This window comes from Anolis carolinensis, chromosome 5 (genome assembly GCF_035594765.1).
Source record: "Anolis carolinensis isolate JA03-04 chromosome 5, rAnoCar3.1.pri, whole genome shotgun sequence".
In the NCBI taxonomy this organism is placed as follows: Eukaryota; Metazoa; Chordata; class Lepidosauria; order Squamata; family Dactyloidae; genus Anolis; species Anolis carolinensis.
The window spans coordinates 200,573,502-200,600,156 of record NC_085845.1 but is presented as its reverse complement, the minus strand read 5'-3'; the positions used below and the strand labels follow the sequence as shown (position 1 = coordinate 200,600,156).

At 42.3% G+C, this 26,655-nt stretch overlaps 1 protein-coding gene across 1 annotated transcript; it reads right to left on the bottom strand.

Moving 5' to 3' along the window:
- Positions 1 to 1,372: 1,372 nt before the first annotated feature.
- Positions 1,373 to 15,117, bottom strand: il15ra (interleukin 15 receptor subunit alpha). Its single transcript, XM_008110286.3, has 3 exons — positions 14,929 to 15,117; positions 2,417 to 2,602; positions 1,373 to 1,930 (listed from the first exon to the last, which is right to left on the bottom strand). Exons 1-3 carry the CDS (start codon positions 15,005 to 15,007, stop codon positions 1,689 to 1,691), a joined length of 507 nt encoding a protein of 168 aa, XP_008108493.2. The 5' UTR covers positions 15,008 to 15,117; the 3' UTR covers positions 1,373 to 1,688.
- Between the last annotated feature and the right edge of the window lie 11,538 nt (positions 15,118 to 26,655).

The window sequence follows — 26,655 nt, the reverse complement described above, 5'->3', positions numbered from 1 at the left end:
CTTCTTCTCCACCAGAAGTTGGAGAAGCTGGTGGAAGATCTCAGCTTCAAATGGGTTTCTATCAGGTGATAAGGTTCTTCCAATTGGCTGGACCCAACATATAAATCAAGACACTTTGAGCAAGAATCATGAGACGAGGATGGAACATTTCCATGGTGAGGGCAAAGCATTGGGTTAGGTGGATCCAAGAACACCTTTGTTTGCTGCCTAAACTTGCTTGCAAGGGCCACCTTTGCAGGACAGGAAGCCTAACTGGTGTTGAGTGGCCATTGTCCCATCAGCCCAAACAGCAAACGATATCTGGACAAAGCTATGAAAGGGGTCCTTATTTCCAAATATGGACAGAAGGTCTTCTCAGGACTAGATCATGCAAAGGACTAGATCAGTAGTTCTCAACCTGTGGGTCCCCAGATGTTTTTGGCCTACAACTCCCAGAAATCCCAACTAGTTTACCAGCTGTTAGGATTTCTGGGAGTTGAAGGCCAAAACATCTGGGGACCCACAGGTTGAGAACCACTGGACTAGATTAAACTCTTGGTCCTACTGTTCCAAGTTTTAAGGAAGTTTTCCTCTACTGTCCACCTTCTAGACAGAATAAATCACAGTTCCCATCATTCCCAGAACATGCCCACAGTACTGATGAATAGTAGAGCTGAATACAACTGCATGCAAAATGTTGAACTTCTCTAAAATCTTCAGGAAATATTGAGAAAGAATCCTAGCAGATCAAGTACAGATCTCCTTACAGATGGGGGAATATGAAGCCCTTCAGCTCTTCTTAGCTAAGGCCCCTGATATCTGTTATACGAGGGCTATCCAGAAAGTAGGTTACATTTTGGAATTAAAAATGAACAAAGTATAGGAGAAAACATTTACCATATGCAGTTGAAAGCCAGACTCAAATACCACTTCTCAACATAGTCCCCATTGAAATCTTGGCACTTATCATAGCGATAAAAGAGTTTGGAAAGTCCTTCCCCACCAAACTTTGCCGCTTGGCTTGCATCTTCAACCAAGCGGGCATCCCTTCTCGCAGCTGCACATGTGCATGCACTCCACTTTCCCCCACGCTCGTCCTGGATCGCTCTTCTAAGGTTTTGCAAGAAGCACACGTTTCCTGTCCCAAAAAAACGGTCACCATAACCTTCCTTGCAAGCATTTGCAAAACAGAAGAGCGATCCAGGACGAGCGTGGGGGAAAGTTGAGCGCATGCACATGCGCAGCTGCGAGAAGGGATGGTTGAGGATGCAAGCCAAGCGGCAAGGTTTGGTGGGGAAGGACTTTCCAAACTCTTTTATCGCTATGATAACTGCCTAGATTTGAATGGCGACTATGTTGAGAAGTGGTATTTGAGTCTGGCTTTCAACTGGATATGGTAAATGTTTTCTCCTATACTTTGTTCATTTTTAATTCCAAAACGTAATGTACTTCCTAGATAGCCGTTGTACATGGCAAAAGCTGATGGGAACTGTACTCCAAAACCTCTCGAGGGTTGCAAATGGTTTGCCCCAAAAGTTGCAAACTTTCCAATAGAAAGGAAGGAAGATTTCAAGGAGAATTTCTTAACTACCAATTTTGGTGTGAGCTGGGCTTTACTGCTCACGGACCTAACATAGCATTGTGTCCTTTGGACCGAACTTAACCTGAACTAGTCTGTAGTTATGCTTATGCTAGAAATATATTTTCACCTAGTAAATCTCTGGAGCGGGAAAATGCAGTCCCAAAACCTGTTGGGAAAATGTTCCCAACAAAATGCTTTTTTTGGAAACAAGCTGACTGTGTCTTGGATCGGAAAGATGTATAGAAGAATTCTTAAATTTGTAATACCTAAGTTTGGTGCCATTCCCCATTTCCCCAACAAAAGCCCAAACGAGCTTACCTCCCCTGGACGTTTTCTCTGGGGTTGTTGAAGGAGGCAACAAGGGGTCTCCTTTGAAGGAAATGCAGAAATGAGACAGAGATGGATATGGGATGGAGGGAGAGAGAAGAGAGAGAAAGAAGGTTATCTGGTAAGATGGATCTCATAGGAACGACAATTTCATACTCAAGTTCAGCACGACACCACTATTGACTTTTCTAATTTGGAAAAGGTGATAAAATGGCACTCAGAGTGTAAAAGGTAATTTTCTGGACTACAAGTCCCAATATCCCCAAGATAGAACAGCCAGGCCCATTATAGTTTAGGGGATTCTACAGAGGCAACGTTTCTAAAGTCTGACTATCCATCACCACTGATGGAACAGTTGCTGGACAACAGGCGCCTGTGAGGCCAATGGAATAGCAATCTCCATCAAGGTAATTGAATAACAGTTGATTTTCTGGGGAATATGGTTAATCCCAATTCCTAAAGCAGGTTCCCAAGGGAGAAGTGGATGCGCAAAGCTTCAAAGCAAGGAATGGGGCGAGGGATACTTACGAATACAGATCAAGTTGCTGTTGGTCCACTGATACTCTTTGGTGTGCTTATCTTGCTTACAGAGAATGAGGTTGGAGGTGCCCGCTTTCCGTTTGTAGTTCTTCATGCAGGAGTAGCGCAGCTTCTCAGAGTTACTGCCTTCCGCAATCTGTGCATTTTCCACCAGCGTAGGAACACCACATTCACCTGAAGCAAAAGAACGGGACCGGATTAATCAACAAATGCAGGAAAATACATATAAAAAATCAGCATGGTATAACAGTTTAAGTGTTGGACTATGACTCTAGAGACCAGGGTTCTATTTCTCATGGAAACCCACTGGGCAACCTTGGGAGAGTCACATACTCTCAGCCCAAGTTTCTTCTAGACCGATGATCGTGCCATCACCACTCAAGCAGGGAGCTTTGAAATGGTTGAACAGAAGCTCTCAGAAGCTTTAGGTGCTCTTACCGCCTATTACAGGGAAAACCAGCTGAGACCTAATCCATCTAAAATGCAGATATGTGCTTTTCATCTTAAGGACAGACAAGTATCTCAAGCTCTGAGGATGACCTGGAAAGGAATCCCACTGGAGCATTGCAACACACCCAAATACCTGGGAGTCACTCTGGACTGTGCTCTGACTTTCAGGAGGCACAGGTCCACTGTTTGGGGATCCTCCTGGATTCACCGCTGTCACTTGAGGCTCAGGTGTGTTTAGTTGTGTTGTTATAGTCACGATGCGCTGTTGTGAGTTTTGTGGGTCCGGATTGTGGTTTTTGTCAGTGTGGGGATCAGGGTGCGTGCTGGGTGGGTTTCTTCAAACACCATCGATCCTCTGCACACCAGCACCCTGATGAATTGGTTGCAATCATCTGCCACACCAATTCCTCTGTTCAATGGGTTGTTGTATGTCTTTCGGGCTGTGTGGCCATGTTCCAGAAGCATTCTCTCCTGACGTTTCGCCCACATCTATGGCAGGCATCCTCAGAGGTTGTGAGGTATGGAGAAAACTAAGCAAAGAGGTTAATATATATCTGTGGAAAGTCTAGGGTGAGAGAGGTCAGTGTGAATGTGTAGTTAATCACTTAAATTAGCATTGAAAAGCTTATCTGCTGTTCAATGTCTGTTCAATGTCAGACTCAAACACATCCGTAGTCTGAAGTCCAAACATTTATTTCAATATCTATAAACATATTTACAAAGCATAGCAAAAGCCATCGCTCTGAGCTGGCATTCTTTATAGCCTCTTGCCTCAGCAAGCACCAGCTCAACACACAAAGAGATAAGAAACACATTCCTCAGTACGAAGGAAGTCCCGACCTCCAAAGGCCGGAAATCGTGCCTGATAGGTCATAGTAATCACAACAGGCTGTCAGTCAAAACTAGCCTGCTGTTAACTGTTTCATTGCTGAAAACACACACTCTTGCCTAACAGCAGAAAACACCTGATTTACATTTCATACACATAGAACCATAATCAAACAATTTTGTGGTGTGGTTGTGTTGTTACAACCGGGAGGCAAGGCTTTTGCATTGTGTTGCCAAGTTTTGTATTTCTGGGGCATTTAGTTGTGTTGTTATAGTCATGATGCGTTGTTGTGAGTTTTGTGGGTTTGGATTGTGGTTTTGTGGGGTGGTTGTGTTGTTACAACTGGGAGGCAAGGCTTTTGCGTTGTCTTGTTAAGTTTTATATTTCTGGGGCGTTTAGTTGTGTGCCAAGTTTTGTATTTCTGGGACGTTTAGTTGTATTGTTATAGTCACCATGCATTGTTGTGAGTTTTGTGGATCCGGATTGTGGTTTTGTGGTGTGGTTGTGTTGTTACAACTGGGAGGCAAGGCTTTTGCGTTGTCTTGTTAAGTTTTATATTTCTGGGGCGTTTAGTTGTGTGCCAAGTTTCGTATTTCTGGGGCGTTTAGTTGACTTATTATAGTCATGATGCATTGTTGTGAGTTTTATGGGTCCGGATTGTGGGTTTGTGGTGTGGTTGTGTTGTTACAACCTGGAGGGAAGGCTTTTGCGTTGTGTTGCCAAGTTTCGTATTTCTGGGGCGTTTAGTTGTGTTGTTATAGTCACGATGCGTTGTTGTGAGTTTTGTGGGTCCTGTGTGGTTTTGTGTTGTGGTTATGTTGTTACAACTGGGAGGCAAGGCTTTTGCATTGTGTTGCCAAGTTTTGTATTTCTGGGGCGTTTAGTTGTGTTGTTATCGCATGATGTGTTGTTGTGAGTTTTGTGGGTCTGGATTGTGGTTTTGTGGTGTGGTTGTGTTGTTGTAACCTGGAGGCAAGCCTTTTGCATTGTGTTGCCAAATTTTGTATTTCTGGGATGTTTAGTTTTGTTGTTATAGTCACTGCGCAAACAACTTTATCATTTTATATATATAGATAGATAGATGGAGTAATAAAATAGTGTCCTCTGTATAAAATGGCAAATTCAAGGTATTATTTTTGGGATATTTTCAAGTCATGGATGGTTGAATTAATGGATAGAGAATCTATGGATACAGAGGGGCAACTATACTCCTTTTTTGGATCACAGTTCCCATTATCCCCTAACCAGCATGCCTGGTGTAGTAGTAGGCGTAGTAGTAACAACAACAACAACAGCAGCAGCAGCAGCAGCAATTTTATGTCTTACTCGACTCTCCTTGTGGCTCGAGGTGGGTTACAACATAGTTACGAGGGCTATCCAAAAAGTAGATTACGTTTTGGAATTAAAAATGAACAAAGTATAGGAGAAAACATTTACCATATGCAGTTGAAAGCCACACCCAAATACCACTTCTCAACATAGTCGCCATTCAAATCTAGGCACTTATATAGCGATTAATGAGCTTGGCAACTCCTTCCCCACCAAATTCTGCCACTTGCGTCCTGAGGAAACAACTCCCACCCAAAAGACTCCAGAACTTCACGCGTGCGACCTGCCGTGTGGGGGTCTTTTGGAGTCTTTTGGGTGGGAGTTGTTTCCTCATCCTCATTCCGACAATGGGGGGTGGGGGGTGGCTGGCAACACAACATTTTGGCAACGCTGCGTACCTGCGGGGAGGGGCTGGTTGAGGACGCAAGCGGCAGAGTTTCGTGGGGAAGAAGTTGCCAAGCTCATTCATCGCTATGATAAGTGACTATATTTGAATGGAGACTATGTTGAGAAGTGGTATTTGGGTGTGGTAAATGTTTTCTCCTATACAGTAGAGTCTCACTTATCCAACATAAATGGGCCAGCAGAATGTTGGATAAGCGAATATGTTGGATAATAAGGAGGGATTAAGGAAAAGCCTATTAAACATCAAATTAGGTTACGATTTTACAAATTAAGCACCAAAACATGCTGTTATACAACAAATTTAACAGAAAAAGTAGATCAATACACAGTAATGCAGTAGTGATGATTGTATTTACGAATTTAGCACCAAAATATCACGATGTATTGAAAACATTGACTACAAAAATGCGTTGGATAATCCAGAATGTTGGATAAGCGAGTGTTGGATAAGTGAGACTCTACTGTATTTTGTTCATTTTTAATTCCAAAACGTAATCTACTTTCTGGATAACCCTCGTAAAACACATTAACATTGCAAAGATTTTATAAATGCACATATTAAAATGTATTTCTATAGAAAATATATACGAAGACATCTATATATATAAAAGAGTGATGGCATCAGGGCAGCGGACAAAACAACAAAACTACAGGCTCCCCAACCTCGAAATTTGACAACACAACCCATCATTCACGGCTCTAGGTTGATACAACAAAAAGAAAAGAAAAATAAAGTCATAATTAGAGGGAGAGGAATAATAGTTTTTATCCAATTACTGCCAGTTAGAAGGCTAAGCTCTGCCCACTTGGTCTCCTAGCAACCTCCTCAGCCCAGGGGACAGGCACAGTTAGGCCTCACTTAGGCCTCTTCCACAGATTATCAGATTTTAACTGGATTATATGGCAGTGTAGACTCAAGGCCCTTCCACACAGCTATATAACCCATGTAGAATCTTATATTATCTGCTTTGAACTGGATTATCTTGACTCCACACTGCCATATAATCTACTTCAGTGTGCATACTAAACATAAAGACAACCATACAACAGACATTCAATACCATCACTACCTCAACAATTTCTCACCAACACCACCAGACAACGCCACAGCAACGCGTGGCCGGGCACAGCTAGTCTATATATATAAAAGAGTGATGGCATCATGGCAACCCACAAAACAACAAAACTACAGACCCCCCAACCTCGAAATTTGACGACACAACCCATCATCCACGCCTCTAGGTTGATACAACAAAAAGAAAAGAAAAATAAAGTCCTAATTAGAGGGAGAGGAACAATTGTTTTTATCCAATTGCTGCCAGTTAGAAGGCTAAGCTACTCCAACTTGGTCTCCTAACAACCCAATAAAAAATCATAAAAAACACTAAAAATAATTAAAAACACTAAAAAATTAATACAATAAAATACCATAATAACAAAAAATAACTAAAAATTATACAAGAAAATAATAAAATATAATAAATAAAAAGATAACTTACAATAAAATTAATTAAAAAATACAAATAACGTCAAATAAAAATTACACAACAATTTTTAATCAATACCACCACCACTTTGCCACAGGCCGGGCAAAGCTAGTATTTCTATAAAATGCATATTAAAATACACAGAACAGAGATTAAAGCTCTGCTCAACTGCATTCGACTCGCTGGAAGAAACCATATCCTAATACGGGACCAAACTCTGATATTGTCACCTAATTTGTTCTGCACGCTGCGTGCATTGTTTTCCACATACTTCCAGACCAGATGTGTTTTCCTTTGGTCTTTGACAGCTAAGGGACACTGGGATATACTACTCCCCTTGGCTCCTAGGAACAAATGCAATGATTGAGAGGTCCAAAATGGGTTTCTCTCTCATCCAGAGAAGGGGACAGCTGAGCACAGACAGAACTTGCTTCTTTGCTCTGAGCCAAAACAAAAAAGGCTTAACTCCAAAGACAAAGGGTGCATATCTCTACACTATAGAATTAAAGCAGTTTGATATTGCTCTACCTGCCATGGCTCAATGCTATAGGGCAGGGCCTGGGCAAACTTAGGAAGTGATCCATCAAAGTCACTCCAAAATAACTTTTCCAGAACATCCCTGGAAATAAGGGTGAAATAGTCATCAAAATTCCTTTGGATTCCCTATTGGTTTGCTGCATGGTCAGAGATTATTTACTACTCACATCTTTGAAAAATAAGGAGTTTTGTTTTGTTTTGGAAAGAGTGTACGATTGTTACTTTCCTTTAAAGCAAAACTGTCAGATTATTTTAATAACTGTGGTTTAATTCTATATCAAAATGTTTTTGATATAGATATATTTGATTTAGAGACTCCACTAGAAACCTTTATCTTTACCTGTGTTTGTTGTTTCTAGGCATCAAATGTTTGCCTTTTATATGACTGCTCCCATTTTATCCATCAGTGGTGATGCTTGTTTTATTACCTCAGTTTTATATAGTAATGATGGTAGTATTCTGTGTTTTAATTGCAATTGAATTATTTAATTGTTTATTTTATTTGATTGTTGTGTTGACTCGAGTATAAGCCGACCCGAATATAAGCCGAGGCACCTAATTTTACCACCAAAAAACTGGGAAAACATTGACTCCAGTATAAGCTGAGGGTGGTAAATTTCAGAAATAAAAATAGATACCAATAAAATTACATTAATTGAAGCATCAGTAGGTTAAATGTTTTTGAATATTTACATAAAGCTCTAATTTAAGATAAGATTGTCCAACTCTGATTAAATAATTGTTCTCATCTTCTTCAATGTAAATGTGCTTATGTATACTTTTAATAATAATAGAGTAAAATGATACATGTAATTATTATTATTATTATTACAGGAAAATAATACATGTAGTAATAAATAGAGTTAAATAATAAATATAATAATAATAAGATCAGAGTGAAATAATAAATGTATTAATAATAATAATAATAATAATAATAATGTAAAATAAATGTAATAGTAGCAGCAATAATAGAGAAAAATAATAAATGTAATAATACCAATAATAATAAATGTACCATATATTCGCGAGTATAAGCTGACCCAAATATAAGCCAACCAGGACCCCCACCCGAGTATAAGCCGAGGGGGGCTTTTTCAGTCTTAAAAAAGGGCTGAAAAACTAGGCTTATACTCGAGTATATACAGTAAATGATAATAATAATAATAATAATAATAATAATAATTCCAAAGCAGAATATTCCATTAAATACCTCTTAACTTTAAGAAGTTCTTCCTAATGTTTAGGATAACCCCCCCCCCCCTACAGTTTGAACACATTATTCCATGTTTCTAGAACAGCAGAAAACAAGCTTCCTCCTTCCCCAATGTATCACAAAAATAGTAATGTGCAGATCTGATAAATCTGGATTTAATATGTGTGGGTTTGAATGAACTGTAAGGAAGAGATGAATGAAGGAGAGCTCATTTTGAAGACACCACTCAAAAATATCAAGGCCCGCAATGATTAACTCAAAAACGCAAGTGTCTATAATCTACAGAGAAACGTAAAAAAAGGAAAGTATGGTATATAGTATGTAAGTACTGTAGGTGATGTAATATTATCTTCTATATAAACAACTTTTAGTGGCACTTGTTATACAAGCTGCAAACGAAGAGAATTATGGTGTCGTATTTAACATCAATATAAACTGGGTTTGGCTAGAAACAGTGGTAGAGCATAGCCCCGTCCCTATGGAATCTCTTACGTTTAGTAGTAGTACAGTAGAGTCTCACTTATCCAAGCCTCGCTTATCCAACGTTCTGGATTATCCAAGCCATTTTTGTAGTCAATGTTTTCAATATATTGTGATATTTTGGTGCTAAATTCATAAATACAGCAATTACAACATAACATTACTGCATATTGAACTACTTTTTCTGTCAAATTTGTTGTATAACATGATGTTTTGGTGCTTAATTTTATAAAATCATAACCTAATTTGATGTTTAATAGGCTTTTCCTTAATCCATCCTTATTATCCAAGATATTCGTTTATCCAAGCTTCTGCCGGCCCGTTTATGTTGGATAAGTGAGACTCTACTGTATTTGTATTCTCATCCACTACATTAGTGTAGTTCTTTAACACAAAGGAATACATTTAGCAACACTTGCAAAGGTATTATGGAAAAACTGTTCCTATTTATGGTTTAAGTGCCAATATTGTCAAATAGAAATAAAAACCAAACAAAGTCTTATAGTTGACTTGATAACTAGCTAACTTTGATAAGACAGTGATAAGATAAATGTTTACATCTGTTTACATCTGTCAACATTTGCTGGCTTGATGGACATTTGGGGCAGATGGTTCTTTTAAGTTAAGGATGTTAAGAAGGAAGTCAAGACAAGGCTAACAACAATCAAGAAGAGTCAACATTAGGGGCCGGGCTGTGGCGCAGCTGTTGAGCAGCTGCCTTAAATCACTCTGACCATGAGGTCATGAGTTCGAGGCCAGCCCGTGGCGGGGTGAGCACCCGTCAATTAAAAATAAAAAATAGCCCCTGCTCGTTGCTGACCTAGCAACCCGAAAGATAGTTGCATCTATCAAGTAGGAGATAAGGTACCACTTATAAAAAGTGGGGAGGCAAGTTTAACTAATTTACGACCTGGAATGAGGAAGTGCCGTCAGTGTGGATGATGAAGCAGCTGCTCCCCCCTGTGGCCAGAATCGAACATCCCCTCAGGAGAAGGTTAACTTGCCTCTGCATCTGTCTCTCAGTCTCTGTTTGATGTGTTTATGGGCATTGAATGTTTGCCCTATGTGTGTATAATGTAATCCGCCCTGAGTCCCCTTCGGGGTGAGAAGGGCGGAATATAAATACTGTAAATAAATAAAAATAAAATAAACATCTGGTCCAGGAAACTGAGACGGAGCCAGGAGATTCCAGGATGGAAGACGTCTATCATTCATTTACAACTTGTTCATGTTCTTTTTGGAGGTTTGTAGTTTTGGAATTATGGAAGTTTTGGAACTGTATGTTGGCAGGCTGCAGGGAAAGCAGGGCCTGGCCTGAGCAGGTGTTTCTCCAAGGAGGGAGAAAAGGACGTGGTAATATTTGGATGAATGCACGTACATGTCTGTGTACATGCTGGGGTAAAATGTCACTCCCCTTTGGTTTGTTTGTTAGCCAATGTAACTGTAGGTTGTTTGTGACTCCAATATACAGTAAAGTCTCACTTATCCAACACTCGCTTATCCTACGTTCTGGATTATCCAACGCATTTTTGTAGTCAATGTTTTCAATACATCGCGATATTTTGGTGCTAAATTCGTAAATACAGTAATTACTACGTAGCATTACTGCATGCTGCACTACTTTTTCTGTCAAATTTGTTGTATAACATGATGTTTTGGTGCTTAATTTGTAAAATCATAACCTAATTTGATGTTTAATAGGCTTCTCCTTAATCTCTCCTTATTATCCAACATATTCGCTTATCCAACGTTCTGCCGGCCCATTTACGTTGGATAAGTGAGACTCTACTGTAGTTACAGAGAATCTGTATGTCTCTATGTCTAAATGTTGTTCTGTAAAAGTTTTGATTTACCATCTCACTCTGAAAATTGCAAAAAAAACCCCCTATGCTTTAAAGTTATTCAAAAGCTATTTATAACAAATGAGAAATACTTTCAGATAGTTGTCTCTGTCTGTATGTCATATGTCATTGAATGTTTGCCGTGTATATTGTGATCCACCCCGAGTCCCCTTCGGGGTGAGAAGGGTGGAATATAAATACTGTAAATCTAAATCTAATCTAATCTAAATCTAATCTAAATCTAAATCTAATCTAAATCTATATATATAAAAGAGTAATGGAATCACGGCACCAGACAAAACAACTAAACTAAACACCTCACAACCTCGAAAATTGACAGCACAACCTCTCATCCACGCCTCTACGTTCATAAAACAAAAAGAAAAGAAAAATAAAGTCCTAGCCACAGCAACGCGTGGCCGGGCACAGCTAGTCCATAATAAAAGTGACAACCCATATGTGTGTATGTGGCACACGTGTCCACTCACACAGACAGCCTCTGGCCTCCACAAACAGCCTACACTTCCCACTACTCAGAAGCCAGCAAGTCACTACTTTGCACTGACATTAAGGTGACAGCGAGCACCATGAACATGTAGCCCAACCCCTGCCAATGTCCTCCCCAAACGCTACAAACCACCACCCAATGAATGCTTTCATTTCGGGACCATTTCCTCCTAGATTTTGCTATTTCTTCCACCACAGGCTGGCATCCCAAGGTTCTCCATTGCTATGGAATTTGCCTACTCCCCTTCCCATTCCAATCTGTCTGTATAACAAACAGCAAAACTGAGCTGCAACTAAACTTACTGGAGGAATTTGGGAGATTGAAGCTGTAGTTTAGCCTGCATCAAGTCAAAGCATTGTGACTCCTACTGGGGAATTTATAGGAGTTATAGTTCACCTACACCCAGAACGATATGAACCCAAACAATGATGGGTCTGGACCACATTTCCCATCCATACCTGATATGCCCAGATTTGACTACTGGTGGGTTTGGAGGGGAATTGCCCTGGACATTTGGGAGTAGTGGGTACTGGGATTTATAGTTCACCTCCAATGAATTAGTACTTCAATAATGATTATCTTTTTAATCTTTCCTTTTAAGGATGGTTTTGTGTCCCTTTATGAAAACTTTTACTCCCCCCCCCCCACCTTACCCACCCCCCTGAGTTTTTTCCCTACGTTCGTGGTACTTTTTTCCCTCACTGAGGCAAAAAACTACCACCAACAGGCTTCAGCCTACTCACTCTAACAGGCGTGACACATACAGTCCCCATGACCTACTATACATCCTGGCGCTGTTTGGAGTGGCATGGACCATGGATGATAGACTTCCATATGGGAGTTGTAGTTCATCCACACCCACTGACCCCAGCTGACATTGCATCGAGACTACACTTGAAACACAGGCAAACACTGCCTTTCTCAAATGACCCGGGCACTGCCGGGTCCCAAAGCTAGTAAGTAAATAAATATTAGTTAAACGTGGCTCTCATGTCCGCTTCTCTCAGCCTTCTCTTCTCCAAGACAAACCCACCCAGCTCCCTACCGTGTTTCCCCGAAAATAAGACAGTGTCTTATATTAATTTTGCTCCCAAAAATGTGCTAGGTCTTATTTTCAGGGGATGTCTTATTTTTCCATGAAGAAGAATTCACATTTATTGTCGAACAAAAAATGAACGTTTATTATATACTGTACAGTAGTTGTCATCACAAACCAGCATAACTAGACAAACTGTGAATCCTATCAAGAATTTCTTGTTACTACCAATATTTCCATGTACAACATTTTATGGTAGGTACATTTACTGATCCTGCATGCTCTGGTGTTCTGTTTGGCAGGCATGCTTCCAAACAAAAACTTTGCTAGGTCTTACTTTTGGGGGAGGCCTTATATTTAGCAATTCAGCAAAACCTCTAGTAGGTCTTATTTTCTGGGGATGTCTTATTTTTGGAGAAACAGGGTAAGCAAGGAGATTCAGTTTCCAAATCTTTGGCCATTTTGGTGACACTTATCTGGATACGTTCCTCTTGCCCATCTCCTTGAATGGCTTTTTCCAACGTTCCTCTTGTCCACTGGTTCTCAACCTGTGGGTCCCCAGGTGTTTTGGTCTTCAACTCCCAGAAATCCTAACAGCTGGTCAACTGGCTGGGATTTCTGGGAGTTGTAGGCCAAAAACATCTGAGGACCCACAAGTTGAGAACCACTAATCTAGACACTAGACTCCTACTGATGCTGGCCAAAAATAGGAGTATAGGGTCTAGATCAGGGGTCCTCAAAACTTTTTAAGTGGAGGGCCGATTCAGACTGTTGGGGGCCGGACTATGATGAAATAGTCCAAAATTAGGATTGTTGTTGTTGTGTGCCTTCAAGTCATTTCAGACTTAGGTCAACCCTAACTCTAAAGTTTAGGACAAAGGCCAGGTCAATGACCTTGGAGGGCCTTAGTTTGGGGACCCTGATCTAGACGATCTCATAAGACCATAGGTAAGCAAAGAAGCCTCCAAAGACCATCTAGATGGTTTCATAAGACCATAGATAAGGAAAGGGGCTTCCAAAGGCCATCTAGACAATCTCATAAGACCATAGGTAAGGAAAAGGACCCTCAAGACCATCTAGATGGTTTCATAAGACCATAGATAAGGAAAGGGGCTTCCAAAGGCCATCTAGACAATCTCATAAAACCATAGGTAAGGAAAAGGACCCTCAAAGACCATCTAGATGGTTTCATAAGACCATAGGTAAGGAAAGGGACCCTCAAAGACCATCTAGATGGTTTCATAAGACCATAGGTAAGGAAAGGGACCCTCAAAGACCATCTAGATGGTTTCATAAGACCATAGGTAAGGAAAGGGACCCTCAAAGACCATCTAGATGGTTTCATAAGACCATAGGTAAGGAAAAGGACCCTCAAAGACCATCTAGATGATTTCATAAGACCATAGGTAAGGAAAGGGACCCTCAAAGACCATCTAGATGGTTTCATAAGACCATAGGTAAGGAAAGGGACCCTCAAAGACCATCTAGATGGTTTCATAAGACTATAGGTAAGGAAAGGGACCCTCAAAGACCATCTAGATGGTTTCATAAGACCATAGGTAAGGAAAAGGACCCTCAAAGACCATCTAGATGGTTTCATAAGACCATAGGTAAGGAAAGGGACCCTCAAAGGCCATCTAGACCATCTTATAGGACCATAGGTAAGGAAAGGGACCTCCAAAAGCCATCTAGATGGCCTCATAAGGCTGTAGCTAAGCAAAGAGACCTTCAAAGATCATCTAGACAATCTCATAAGGCCATAGCTAAGCAAAGAGACCTCCAAAGACCAGGTAGACTTAGGTCAACCCCAAGTCTAAAGTTTAGGACAGGGGCCAGGTCAATGACCTTGGAGGGCCGCATCCGGCCCCTGGGCCTTAGTTTGGGGACCCCTGGTCTAGATCCAGGGAAGTCATGTGGTGCATTTGATACTATCAGAGACTTAGTAAACTGTAACTCACATGAGGACCCACAGGTTGAGAACCACGGCTCTTGTCCACCTCCTTCTTGAATGGCTTTGTCCAGAATTGGACATCGCGTTGTTATTCCAGACAAGAGTGGAACTAGGGCTTTCCTGGACACTCTATTACTATTGATGCTGTAATATAGCATTGACTTTTTTAGACGCAGCATGACACTGTTGGCTCATGTTCAACTTGGGCTGTCCAGGTGTTTTGGACTCCAACTCCCACCATTCCTAACAGCCTCAGGCCCCTTCCTTTTCCCTCTCAGCCGCTTAAGCGAAAGGAAAGGGCCTGAGGCTGTTAGGAATGATGGGAGTTGGAGTCCAAAACACCTGGACAGCCCAAGTTGGCCCAGGAAAAGTAATGCGCACTCAGGACCGGCTTTCCCGAAAGCGAGGAAACAATGTAATCTTCAGCTCACCTTCCATGACATCCGAAGGAGCGGCGGATAAGACGGAGGCCGAGCCCAGGAGGAGCAGCAACCAAGGAGCCCAAGCCATGGGGAACGATCCCGCCTCTGTCGCGGGTTTCCCTTCCACCTTCTCTCAGGCGCCCGGCGGATCAGAACCGTGGACCTGCTGCTGGAAGGCAAGCCTCGCCATGGCTGGGATTTGCTCCACTTTTGCTTTCGGTTTCCGAGGAGGAGGAGGAGGAGGAGGAGGAAGCTGCACTTGGGCTCCTTTCTCCCCAGCGACGGCGGAGTCGAGCGCGTCCGCACTGGGCAAGGGATGCAGTTTGGCACCGCTTTCAGAGCCCCTGGCCCCTTGCCACATGGACCTGGGAGTGGAAGGGTTCTGGTTGGTTTAGGGGGAGCCCTCACTGTGGGATGGGAGTTGCGGGTTGCTGTCCCTTGGGCAGAGCAGGTCAAAGTCCTTGGAGAACTACAGCTCCCAGGATGCCATTCCACTCTCCAGTAGGAGGTCTTGGGCAAAGGCCTTGGGAAACTACAACGCCCAGGATCCCATAACTCTAGAGTTCAAACTCCATTCCCCAGTTAGAGGTCTTGGGCAAAGGCCTTGGGAAACTACAACTCCCAGGATCCCATAACTCTAGAGTTCAAACTCCATTCCCCAGTTAGAGGTCTTGGGCAAAGGCCTTGGGAAACTACAACTCCCAGGATCCCATAACTCTAGAGTTCAAACTCCATTCCCCAGTTAGAGGTCTTGGGCAAAGGCCTTGGGAAACTACAACGCCCAGGATGCCATGGCACTAAGTTCTTGGGCAAAGGCCTTGGGAAACTACAACTCCCAGGATCCCATAACTCTAGAGTTCAAACTCCATTCCCCAGTTAGAGGTCTTGGGCAAAGGCCTTGGGAAACTACAACTCACAGGATGCCATGGCACTAAGTTCTTGGGCAAAGGCCTTGGGAAACTACAACTCACAGGATGCCATGGCACTAAGTTCTTGGGCAAAGGCCTTGGGAAACTACAACTCACAGGATCCCATAACTCTAGAGTTCAAACTCCATTCCCCAGTTAGAGGTCTTGGGCAAAAGCCTTGAGAAACTACAACTCACAGGATGCCATGGCACTAAGTTCAAGCGTCATTCCCCAGTAATGAGAGGTCTTGGGCAAAAGCCCAGGGAAACTACAACTCCTAGGATCCCATGGCAGTCTCCAGTGGGAGGTCTTGGACAAAGTCCTTGGGAAACTACAACTCCCAGGATCCCATGGCACTGAGTTCTTGGGCAAAGGCCAAAAAAGAGGTCTTGGGCAACGGCCTTGGGAAACTACAACTCCTAGGATACCATGGCACCGAGTTCAAGCAGCATTCCCCAGTAATGAGAGGTCTTGGGCAAAGATCTTGGGAAACTACAACTCCCAGGATCCCATAACTCTAGAGTTCAAACTCCATTCCCCAGTTAGAGGTCTTGGGCAAAGGCCTTGGCAAACTATAACTCCCAGGATCCCATGGCACTGAGTTCAATCTACATTCCCTAGTAGTGATGTTATCAAGCCCCACAGTGAAAGGTCTTGGGCAAAGGTTGTGGGAAATTACAACTCCCACGATGCCATGGCACCGAGTTCAAGCAGCATTCCCCAGTAATGAGAGGTCTTGGGCAAAGGCCTTGGGAAACTACAACTCCCTGGATCCCATAGCACTGAGTTCAAGCTACATTCCCTAGTAGTGAGAGGTGTTGGACAAAGGTCGTGGGGAATTACAACTCCCAGGATCCCATGGTACTCTCTAGTGGGTGGGGGGTGGGTCTTGGACAAAGGCTTTGGGAAACTACAACTCCCAGGATCCCATGGCACTGAGTTCAAGCAGCATTCCCCAGTAATGAAAGGTCTTGGGCAAAGGCCTTGGGAAACTACAACTCCCAAGATCCCATAACTCTAGAGTTCAGACTCCATTCCCCAGTTAGAGGTCTTGGGCAAAGGCCTTGGCAAACTATAAGTCCCAGGATCCCATGGCACTGAGTTCAATCTACATTCCCTAGTAGTGATGTTATCGAGCCCCACAGTGAGAGGCCTTGGGCAAAGGCTGTGTGAAACTACAACTCCCAGGATCCCATGGCACTGAGTTCAAGCAGCATTCCCCAGTAATGAAAGGTCTTGGGCAAAGGCCTTGGGAAACTATAACTCCCAGGATCCCATGGCACTGAGTTCAATCTACATTCCCTAGTAATGATGTTATCAAGCCCCACAGTGAGAGGTTTTGGGCAAAGGCCTTGGGAAACTATAACGCCCAGGATCCCATGGCACTGAGTTCAAGCTACATTCACTAGTAGTGAGAGGTTTTGGACAAAGGTCGTGGGAAACTACAACTCCCAGGATCCCATGGCACTCTCTAATGGGAGGTCTTGGGCAAAGGCCGTGTTAAACTACAACTCCCAGGATGCCATGGCATTGAGTTCAAGCACCAGTCCACAGTGAGAGGTCGGGCAAAGGCCCTGGGAATCTACAACTCCCAGGATGCCATGGCACTGAATTCAAATGCCATTCCCCAGTGAGATGCCACGGGCAAAGGCCTTGGGAAACTACAGCTCACGGGATCCAATGGCACTGAGCTCAAGAACCATTCCACAGATAGAGGAAACTACAATTCCCAGGATTCTGGTAGTTCAAGTGGTGTCAAACGGCATCCGAGGACTTTTCCTTCTCTGGACAAAGATCTTGGGAAACTACAACTCCCAGGGGTCCCATACCATTGAGCCACCACTGTCCCAAGTGCATCCATTCCACAGCTTAGATGCCAGTCATAGGTGGAGAGATGTTTCCTGAGCATGGGCAGAGTGCACAGGAGGGAGAGCAGCAGAGTATTTATTGTGTGTGTGTGTTTGTGCGCATGAATTTTATAAGGATTTCCCGTATATATATACACACAGACATATATATAAAATCTCCTGGGAGTTTTAGTTTGGTGGGGCACCAGTTCTATTTGTCGGACCTTGGGAGGCTACAAGTCCCAGGACCCCATCGCACTGAGCCCTGGCCATTCGAGAGTTGTCAAACAGCATTCATTCTCCCGTGTAGATGCACTCCTTGTTCTCTCCCCAAAGTGGTTCAGTGTCTTGAAAAAAACTTCAGACTAAAATCTAGATACGTTGGCCAGTGATGCTGACAAGTTGAACCACATCTATTACATACATTTTTTTAAAGTGTTCCGATCCTGGTTTGAAAGTGTTATTTCCTGTTAAATTATGTGGTCCTTACTTTGAAAGTAGTTGTTCTGCTCCAGAAACTTTGTGTTTTGTGGCATAAACTATGCTGAATTGGTTGTGACTCTATAAAGCACTCATTGAAAAATTATCGCAAAATGTGCCGCAGGATATCCTTCCAGCGAAAACAAAGTTTTTGCAGTATAATCAACTTTCCCTGTGTTTTTTTTTATAGAACCAATAAGGAAATGACATTTATAACCCAGGACCAAAAATTGTGTTACACAGTGTTGTGGTTTTAAATAGTTTTTGGATCACTGATCCAATGGCCAGACCTGTTATTATGTTTTTTAAAATTACTCCTAAGTGTTTTCAGTTGCTTTAAACAGTTCAATTTTGGTTTTAATTACATGCCACCCAGATATAGGATGGCATTGCCATTTTCAAAAATATAAAATGAATACAATTGAGCTGCTATGGTCCAGTGCTTTGGGATTATACGGATTGTAGTTTTGCAAGGTCCTTCACCTTCTCTGCCGAAGGATGCTGGTGCCCAAACAAACTACAACTCCCAGGATCCCATAGCATTGAGCCATGGCAGTTAATGCGGTGTCAAAGTAGCAATTTAGCTTGCATCTACATTGTGGAATTAATGTGGTTTGACTCCACTATAACTACCATGGCTCAATGCTATAGAATCCTGGGAGTTGTAGTTCACTGAGACACTAATATTCTTTGGCAAAGATGACAAACAACAACAACAACAACTTCTTGTATCCTGCCTCCATCTCCCCGAAGGGACTCGGGGCAGCTTTAACCTTGGAAAACTACAACCCCTATGATTCCAAAACATTGAGACATGGCAGTTAAAGTGGAGTCAAACAGCCTTATTTTAGTGTTGTAGTGAGTGGGTAAGTGTTGTAGTTTACTACTGCATCCGTATTGCAGAGGAACACAAGTGACTTCTACTCTATTCCTGGTTATAATGAATTAAAACCATACATGCTTAGAGAAGACTGCTATCTTCTCTATTAATGGTTATAATTAAAACCATATATGGATTTTATGACAAATGATAAAAATATTTATTATTATAATTAATGCATTATATTATTTTATCTCTTTTTATATTCATATTAAAATATACAGTATTAAAACAAAATATGTCTACTAGTTTTTGAAGCCTGATGGGAAATGTTTTGGACACTAAGGGTGCATCTACACTATAGAATTAATGCAGGTTAAGCACCATTTTAACCGCTGTGGCTCAAATGCTATGGGATCCTGGAAGGCAAGCCCATAGCCAAGGGGGCAATTTACTTATCTTTCTACCAATTTACATTGCAATGGCTGACATAGTGGAAGCAACCAAGTTGGCCTACCCACAGCCAATTTCCAGTATTTTGTGTTGGTCATGGGAGTTCTGTGTGCCAAGACAGGTTCAATTCCATCAGTGGTGGAGTTCACAATGCTCTTTGATTGTAGGTGAACTATAAATCCCAGCAACTACAACTCCCAAATGTCAAAGTCTATTTTCCACAAACTCCACCAGTGTTCACATTTGAGCATATTGAGTATTCGTGCCAAGTTTGGTCTAGACCCATCATTGTTTAAGTCCACAGTGCTCTCTGGATGTAGGTGAACTACAACTCCCAAACTAAAGGTCAATGCCCACCAAACCCTTCCAGTATTTTCTGTCGGTCATGAGAGGTCTGTGTGCCAAGTTTAGTTCATTTCCATCATTAGTGGAGTTCAGAACTCTCTTTGATTGTAGATGAACTATAAATCCCAGCAGCTACAACTCCCAAATGACAAAATCAATCTCCCCCAACCACACCAATATTCAAATTTGGGCATATCAGGTATTTGTACCAAATTTGGTCCAGTGAATGAAAATACATCCTGCACACCAGATATTTACATTACAATTCATAGCATTAGCAAAATGACAGTTGCTAAGTAGCAACGAAAATAATTTTATGGTTGGGGGGTCACCACAACATGAGGAACCTGTCTTAAGGGGTAGCTGCATTAGAATATCAAGAATAGAATACCTAGAATATCAAGACAAAATAACCCACAAGATCTGCTTTGAACTAGAATATCTGAGGGCCTTTCTACACAGCCCTATATCACAGAATATCAAAGTAGAAAATCCTACATGAGTGTAGACTCAGATAACCCAGTTCAAAGCAGATATTGTGGGATATCCTGCCTTGATATCCTGGCATATAGGGCTGTGTGAAAAGGCTCTGAGTCCACACTGCCATATATCCCAGGTCATAGAATCATAGAATAGTAGAGTTGGAAGAGACCCCATGGACCATCCAGTCCAACCCCCTGCCAAGTAGCAGGAAATCACGTTCAAAGCACCCCCGACAGATGGCCAACCAGCCTCTGCTTAAAAGCCTCCAAAGAAGGAGCCTCCACCACAGTCCGGGGGAGAGCGTTCCACTGCCGAACAGCCCTTCTCACAGTGAGGAAGTTCTTCCTGATGTTCAGGTGGAATCTCCTTCCTTTCCTGTAGTTTGAAGCCATTGTTCCCTTGTGTCCTAGTCTGCAGGGCAGCAGAAAACAAGCTCCCTCCCTCCTCCCTATGACTTCCCTTCACGTATTTGTACATGGCTATCATGTCTCCTCTCAGCCTTCTCTTCTGCAGGCTAAACATGCCCAGTTCTTTAAGCCGCTCCTCATAGGGCTTGTTCTTCAGACCTTTGATCATTTTAGCCGCCCTCCTCTGGACGCTTTCCAGCTTGTCAACATCTCCCTTCATCTGCGGTGCCCAGAATGGGACACAGTGTGATTCCAGGTGTGGTCTGACCAATGCAGAATTGAGGGGAGCAGGACTTCCCTGGATCTAGACACTATACTCCTATTGATGCAGGCCAAAATCCCGTTGGCTTTTTTAGCTGCTGCATCACATTGTTGGCTCATGTTTAACTTGTTGTCCACGACGACTCCAAGGTCTTTTTCGCACACACTGCTGTCAAGCCAGGCGTCCCTCATTCTGTATCTTTGCATTCCATTTTTTCTGCCTAAGTGAAGTATCTTGCATTTGTCCCTGTTGAACTTCATTTTGTTAGTTTCGGCCCATCTCTCTAGTCTGTCAAGATCGTTTTGAATTCTGCTCCTTTCTTCTGGAGTGTTGGCTATCCCTCCCAGTTTGGTGTCACCTGCAAACTTGATGATCGTGCCTTCTGACCCTTCGTCTGAGTCGTTAATAAAGATGTTAAACAGAACCGAGCCCAGGACAGAACCCTGCAGCACTCCACTCGTGACTTCTTTCCAAGATGAAGACGACGCATTGGTGAGAATCACCCTTTGGGTTCGTTTGCTTAGCCAATTACAGATCCACCTAACCGTAGTTTTGTCTAGCCCACATTTGACTAGTTTGTTTGCCAGAAGGTTGTGAGGGACTTTGTCGAAGGCCTTACTGAAATCCAGGTACGCTACATCCACAGCATTCCCTGTATCGACGCTTGATGTAAACGCCTTGATGTAACACATTGTAATGAAGTATGAGTTTTGTATTCATGTTTGTTGTGTTTAACTATGTGCTTGTGGTTTGGTTGGGTAGGTGTGAGATGGCGGCAGCCATTTAGTGGCTCTCCTCTGAGGCAGTTGCCATGGAGATGTGGGCAGAGCCATCTGCCGAAGGGAGGAGAAGTGAAGAGGTTTTTAAAAGTGAAGTCTCAGTCTGTGCTCTGATGAGGCACAGGGAAGATTGATTCCAGGTTGATGGGATCAAGGAGACTCAATTGATCATTTTGAGTTGGTTTCAAATAAATTTGGTGACTTATTTAATGTAGTCTGTGTCCTGGAAAGGCACAGAGAATCTGTGATAGTATATCACAGGGGTGACTGTGGTTTGAAGTCATTGGATAGTCCAAGTTTCAGACTTTGGGAACCAATCCCAGCTGGATTCACAGAGATCCATTGAGGTAACAGTTTAGAAAGGAGCAGAGGAAGAAGTTTTAACTACTTTAAGTAAAAGAAGTGATACTTTAGAGAGTTTGATTCATCTCATTCTAGTATTGTAACTGTTAATAAGAATACCTCTAAGTGAAACATCTTTTGTAACCACCAAGCTTGTGCCTGAATAAACATGATATTGTTCTTTTTACATCAAAGCCTCTGTTGTCTATAGACTCCCTCAGCACAATTGCGCTACAATTTTAACACCAAATAAAATAAAAGGCTTCCTCTGAGCTATTGGGTGGTGGAGCACTTTTATAATCTAAAGGTGTCTCTCCACACAGTGGTGGCTGCATTTCCACTAATCGGTGGCAGTTATCTTTTATTACTTGGGACACCTATTTGTTATTAATTGGGTCTTCTACTCTACCCTCTTTTACACCCATCATCATGAGAAAGGAAATAAGAAGAGTGTAGAAGGAAACAGAAAGAAGCTTCTGTCAATTGTGGAAACTATTGTCCTTTGTAGCTGACACGAACTGGTTTCAAGCGGGAGCAAAAGTTCGGAACCTATTACCTGGGAAGAACCTTTGCACAGTGATGGTCATTTCAGGACCTTGTTGAGATCTCGTGCCAGATCAAGAGACACTGCCCTCAAAATTCATCTCGGGAGAAAAAAGTTTCAACCTCTCCTGAATTTTCTTTCTGCTCTGAACCTGCTGGAAGGTGTAGCTGGATGAGACACCATCACTCCTTGGCATAGAAGGCTCAAGACCTTGCTAAACTACAACTCCCAAGATTCCATAGCCATTAAAGTCATGCCAAATTGCAATAATTCTAGCACACCTCAAATTTTCGGAATCTTCCAGGAATCAGATTCTTCGAGGTTGTTGCAAAGATCGTCTTTATAATGGCTTGTGTGTATGTATGCAACCATGTGGAAATTGCTTTTGGCGAGTTGTCATAAGCGTGCTGAGGAAGCCATTTGTCACTGTAGTAAAAACAATATAACATAAACAGTCTGGGAATGCAGCCAAGTCAAGCCATCCCAAGAGCATGACTGATGATTAATGCTCTTGCACATTGCCTGTCTTCCTAGACTTGTGTAATTCCTTCCTTAAGGCTTTTCTTTTTTTACAAAGCAGATGTTACATTCCTCAAGGGAGAAATAAAAATACAGACTGTGCTAATACAATGCAAAAAAAATCCCAGACACAGTAATACTTAGGTAATACTTATCTTATGTACACTATGTAACATATTTTTGTTCCTGGGTTATAAATTTCATTCCTAATTGGTTCTTTCATAAAAACATGGGGAAAGTTGATTAAACTGGAAAAACTTGTTTTTGCGGGACATCCTGCAGCACGTTTTGCTATAGTTTTCCAATGAATATCTCATCAAGTCTGAACTGACTCACCCTAGTTTGTGGCAGACACAAAAATGAAGTTTCTGGATTAGAACAATTACTTTCAAAGCAAGGACTGCACAATTAATCAGGAAATAACACTTTCAAACCAGGAACAGAACATTTTTTCAAATTTTGTTAAGTTGTGTAATATATCCAACAAAACTACTACAATAAACCAAACTATTACTAAAGGTTGAACATCCCTTATTTATTTGATTTTATTTTTTGCTGGCTGCTTGGGTTCTGGTTAACTGAGACTGGATTTACATTGCCATATAAGGCAGTCTGAAATTACATTATATGGTCAGTCCAAACCCACATCATGCAGTAAAAGTGTAAATCCAGCCCAGGGTCCCATTTACACTGCCATATAATGCAGTTTGAAACATTATGGTTTCAGAGGTTTTTTTCGTGTCAGGGGCGACTTGAGAAACTGCAAGTTGCTACCGGTGTGAGAGAATTGTCTATCTGCAAGGACGTTGCCCAGGGGACGCCCGGATGTTTGATGTTTTTGCCATCCTTGTGGGATGTCCCTGCATGGAGCTGGAGCTGACAGAGGGAGCTCATCCGAGCTCTCCCTGGGTTGGATTTGAACTGTCAACCTTCAGGTCAGCCATCCAGCCTTCAAGTCATCAGTCCTGCCGGCACAAGGGTTTAACCCACTGCACCACCGGGGGCTCCATAGGTTCAGTGTAGACCTGCAAAATGCAGTATAACTAATAGGCTGGAGTCCCATCTACACTGCCATATATTGAAGCTTCCTACTGCTGTGGAAATCATCTGTTGGACAGATGGCAAGCTGTTTAAGCTCAGCAGACCGAAAGCCTAAACCAAGGCCACAACAACATCTGTTTTAGAACTCCAGTATGCCGATGATAACATAGCCTGTGCGCATTTAGAAGACCTACAAGCCCTCTAAACATCTTTGCAGAATCATACAAGAAGCTTGTCTTCTCACTGAACATTGAGAAAACCAACGTGCTCTTCCAGCAGGCACCAGCCAATCCCTCTGCAAGGCCAGAAATAATAATAATAATAATAATAATAATAATAATAATAATAATAATAATAATAATGTTGGAAATGAAAGCTATGGACTTGTCAACATCAGGAGAGGAATTTTCCAGGGAGATTCATTGTCCCCTCTGCTTTTCATTATTGCCATGATCCCTCTGTCAACAATCTTACAAAAAACAAATCTCGGCTATCAAATATCTAAGAATTCTCACAAAATTTCACATTTGATGTACATGGATGACCTGAAGCTATATGGGAAAACGGAAACTGAAATCCAGTCTCTGACCAACACTGTCCGAATTTTTAGCACTGATATCAACATGGAGTTTGGTTTGGACAAATGTTCGACAGTGGCATTGAAGAAGGGAAAAATAATTGAAAGTGAGGGCATAAATATGCCCAATGGCCAAACAATAAAGTGTCACCAGCCAGAGGCCTATAAATATCTGGGCATACTACAGCTGGACAACATCAAGCATGAACATGTGAAGACTGTGGTCAGTAAAGAATACACACAAAGGGTCAGAAAAATTCTCAAAATTGCTCAATGGAGGCAACACCATCAAGGCCATAAACACCTGGGCCATATCTGTCATAAGATATACTGCTGGCATCATAAACTGGACACAGATGGAACTGGACAATTTGGACAGAAAAACAAGAAAACTCATGACCATTCATCACTCACTGCACCCTCGCAGTGATGTTGACCGGCTATATCTGCCTAGAAGATCAGGGGGCAGAGGACTCTTACAAGTAAAGCAAGCAGTCAAAGAAGAAGAACATGCCCTGGCAGAATATGTCAAGCAAAGTGAAGAACCTGCTTTGATTGAAGTCAAAAATCAGAAACTCCTCAAAACACAGCAGACAAAAAACCAGTACAAGAAAACCGCACTACAAACTAGAGCTGACAGCTGGCACAACAAAACACTGCATGGAAAGTTCCTTGACAAAATTGAAGGAAAAGCTGATAAGGAGAAGACCTGGCTCTGGCTCACGAATGGGACCCTGAAGAAGGAGACAGAAGGCCTGATCCTTGCAGCCCAGGAGCAAGACATCAGGACAAAGGCCATTCAGGCCAAGATTGAAAAATCAGCTGATGACCCAAAATGCAGACTGTGCAAGGAAACCGACGAAACCATTGATCATATCCTCAGCTGCTGTAAGAAAATCGCACAGACAGACTACAAACAGAGGCACAACTATGTGGCCCAAATGATTCATTGGAACTTATGCCTCAAGTACCACCTCCCAGCAGCAAAGAACTGGTGGGATCACAAACCTGCAAAAGTATTGGAAAATGAACATGCAAAGATACTGTGGGACTTCCGAATCCAGACTGACAAAGTTCTGGAACACAACACACCAGACATCACAGTTGTGGAAAAGAACAAGGTTTGGATCATTGATGTTGCCATCCCAGGTGACAGTCGCATAGATGAAAAACAACAGGAAAAACTCAGCCGCTATCAGGACCTCAAGATTGAACTTCAAAGACTCTGGCAGAAACCAGTACAGGTGGTCCCGGTGGTGATGGGCACATTGGGTGCCGTGCCAAAAGATCTCAGCCGGCATTTGGAAACAATAGACATTGACAAAATCACCATCTGCCAACTGCAAAAGGCCACCCTACTGGGATCTGCACACATCATCAGAAAATACATCACACAGTCCTAGACACTTGGGAAGTGTTCGACTTGTGGTTTTGCGAAACGAAATCCAGCATATCTATCTTGTTTGCTGTGCCATACAACGTCGTTGTGTTGATAATAATAATAATAATAATAATAATAATAATAATAATAATAATAATAGTAATAATGGGACCCTGAAGAAGGAGACAGAAGGCCTGATCCTTGCAGCCCAGGAGCAAGTCATCAGGACAAATGCAATTAAGGCCAAGATCGAAAAATCAGCGGATGACCCAAAATGCAGACTGTGCAAGGAAACCAACAAAACCATGGATCATATCCTCAGCTGCTGAAAATGGTCCCGGTGGTGATGGGCACATTGGGTGCCGTGCCAAAAGATCTCAGCCGGCATTTGGAAACAATAGACATTGACAAAATTACGATCTGCCAGCTGCAAAAGGCCACCCGACTGGGACCTGCGCGCATCATCCGAAAATACATCACACAGTCCTAGACACTTGGGAAGTGTTCAACTTGTGATTTTGTGATACGAAATCCAGCATGTCTATTTT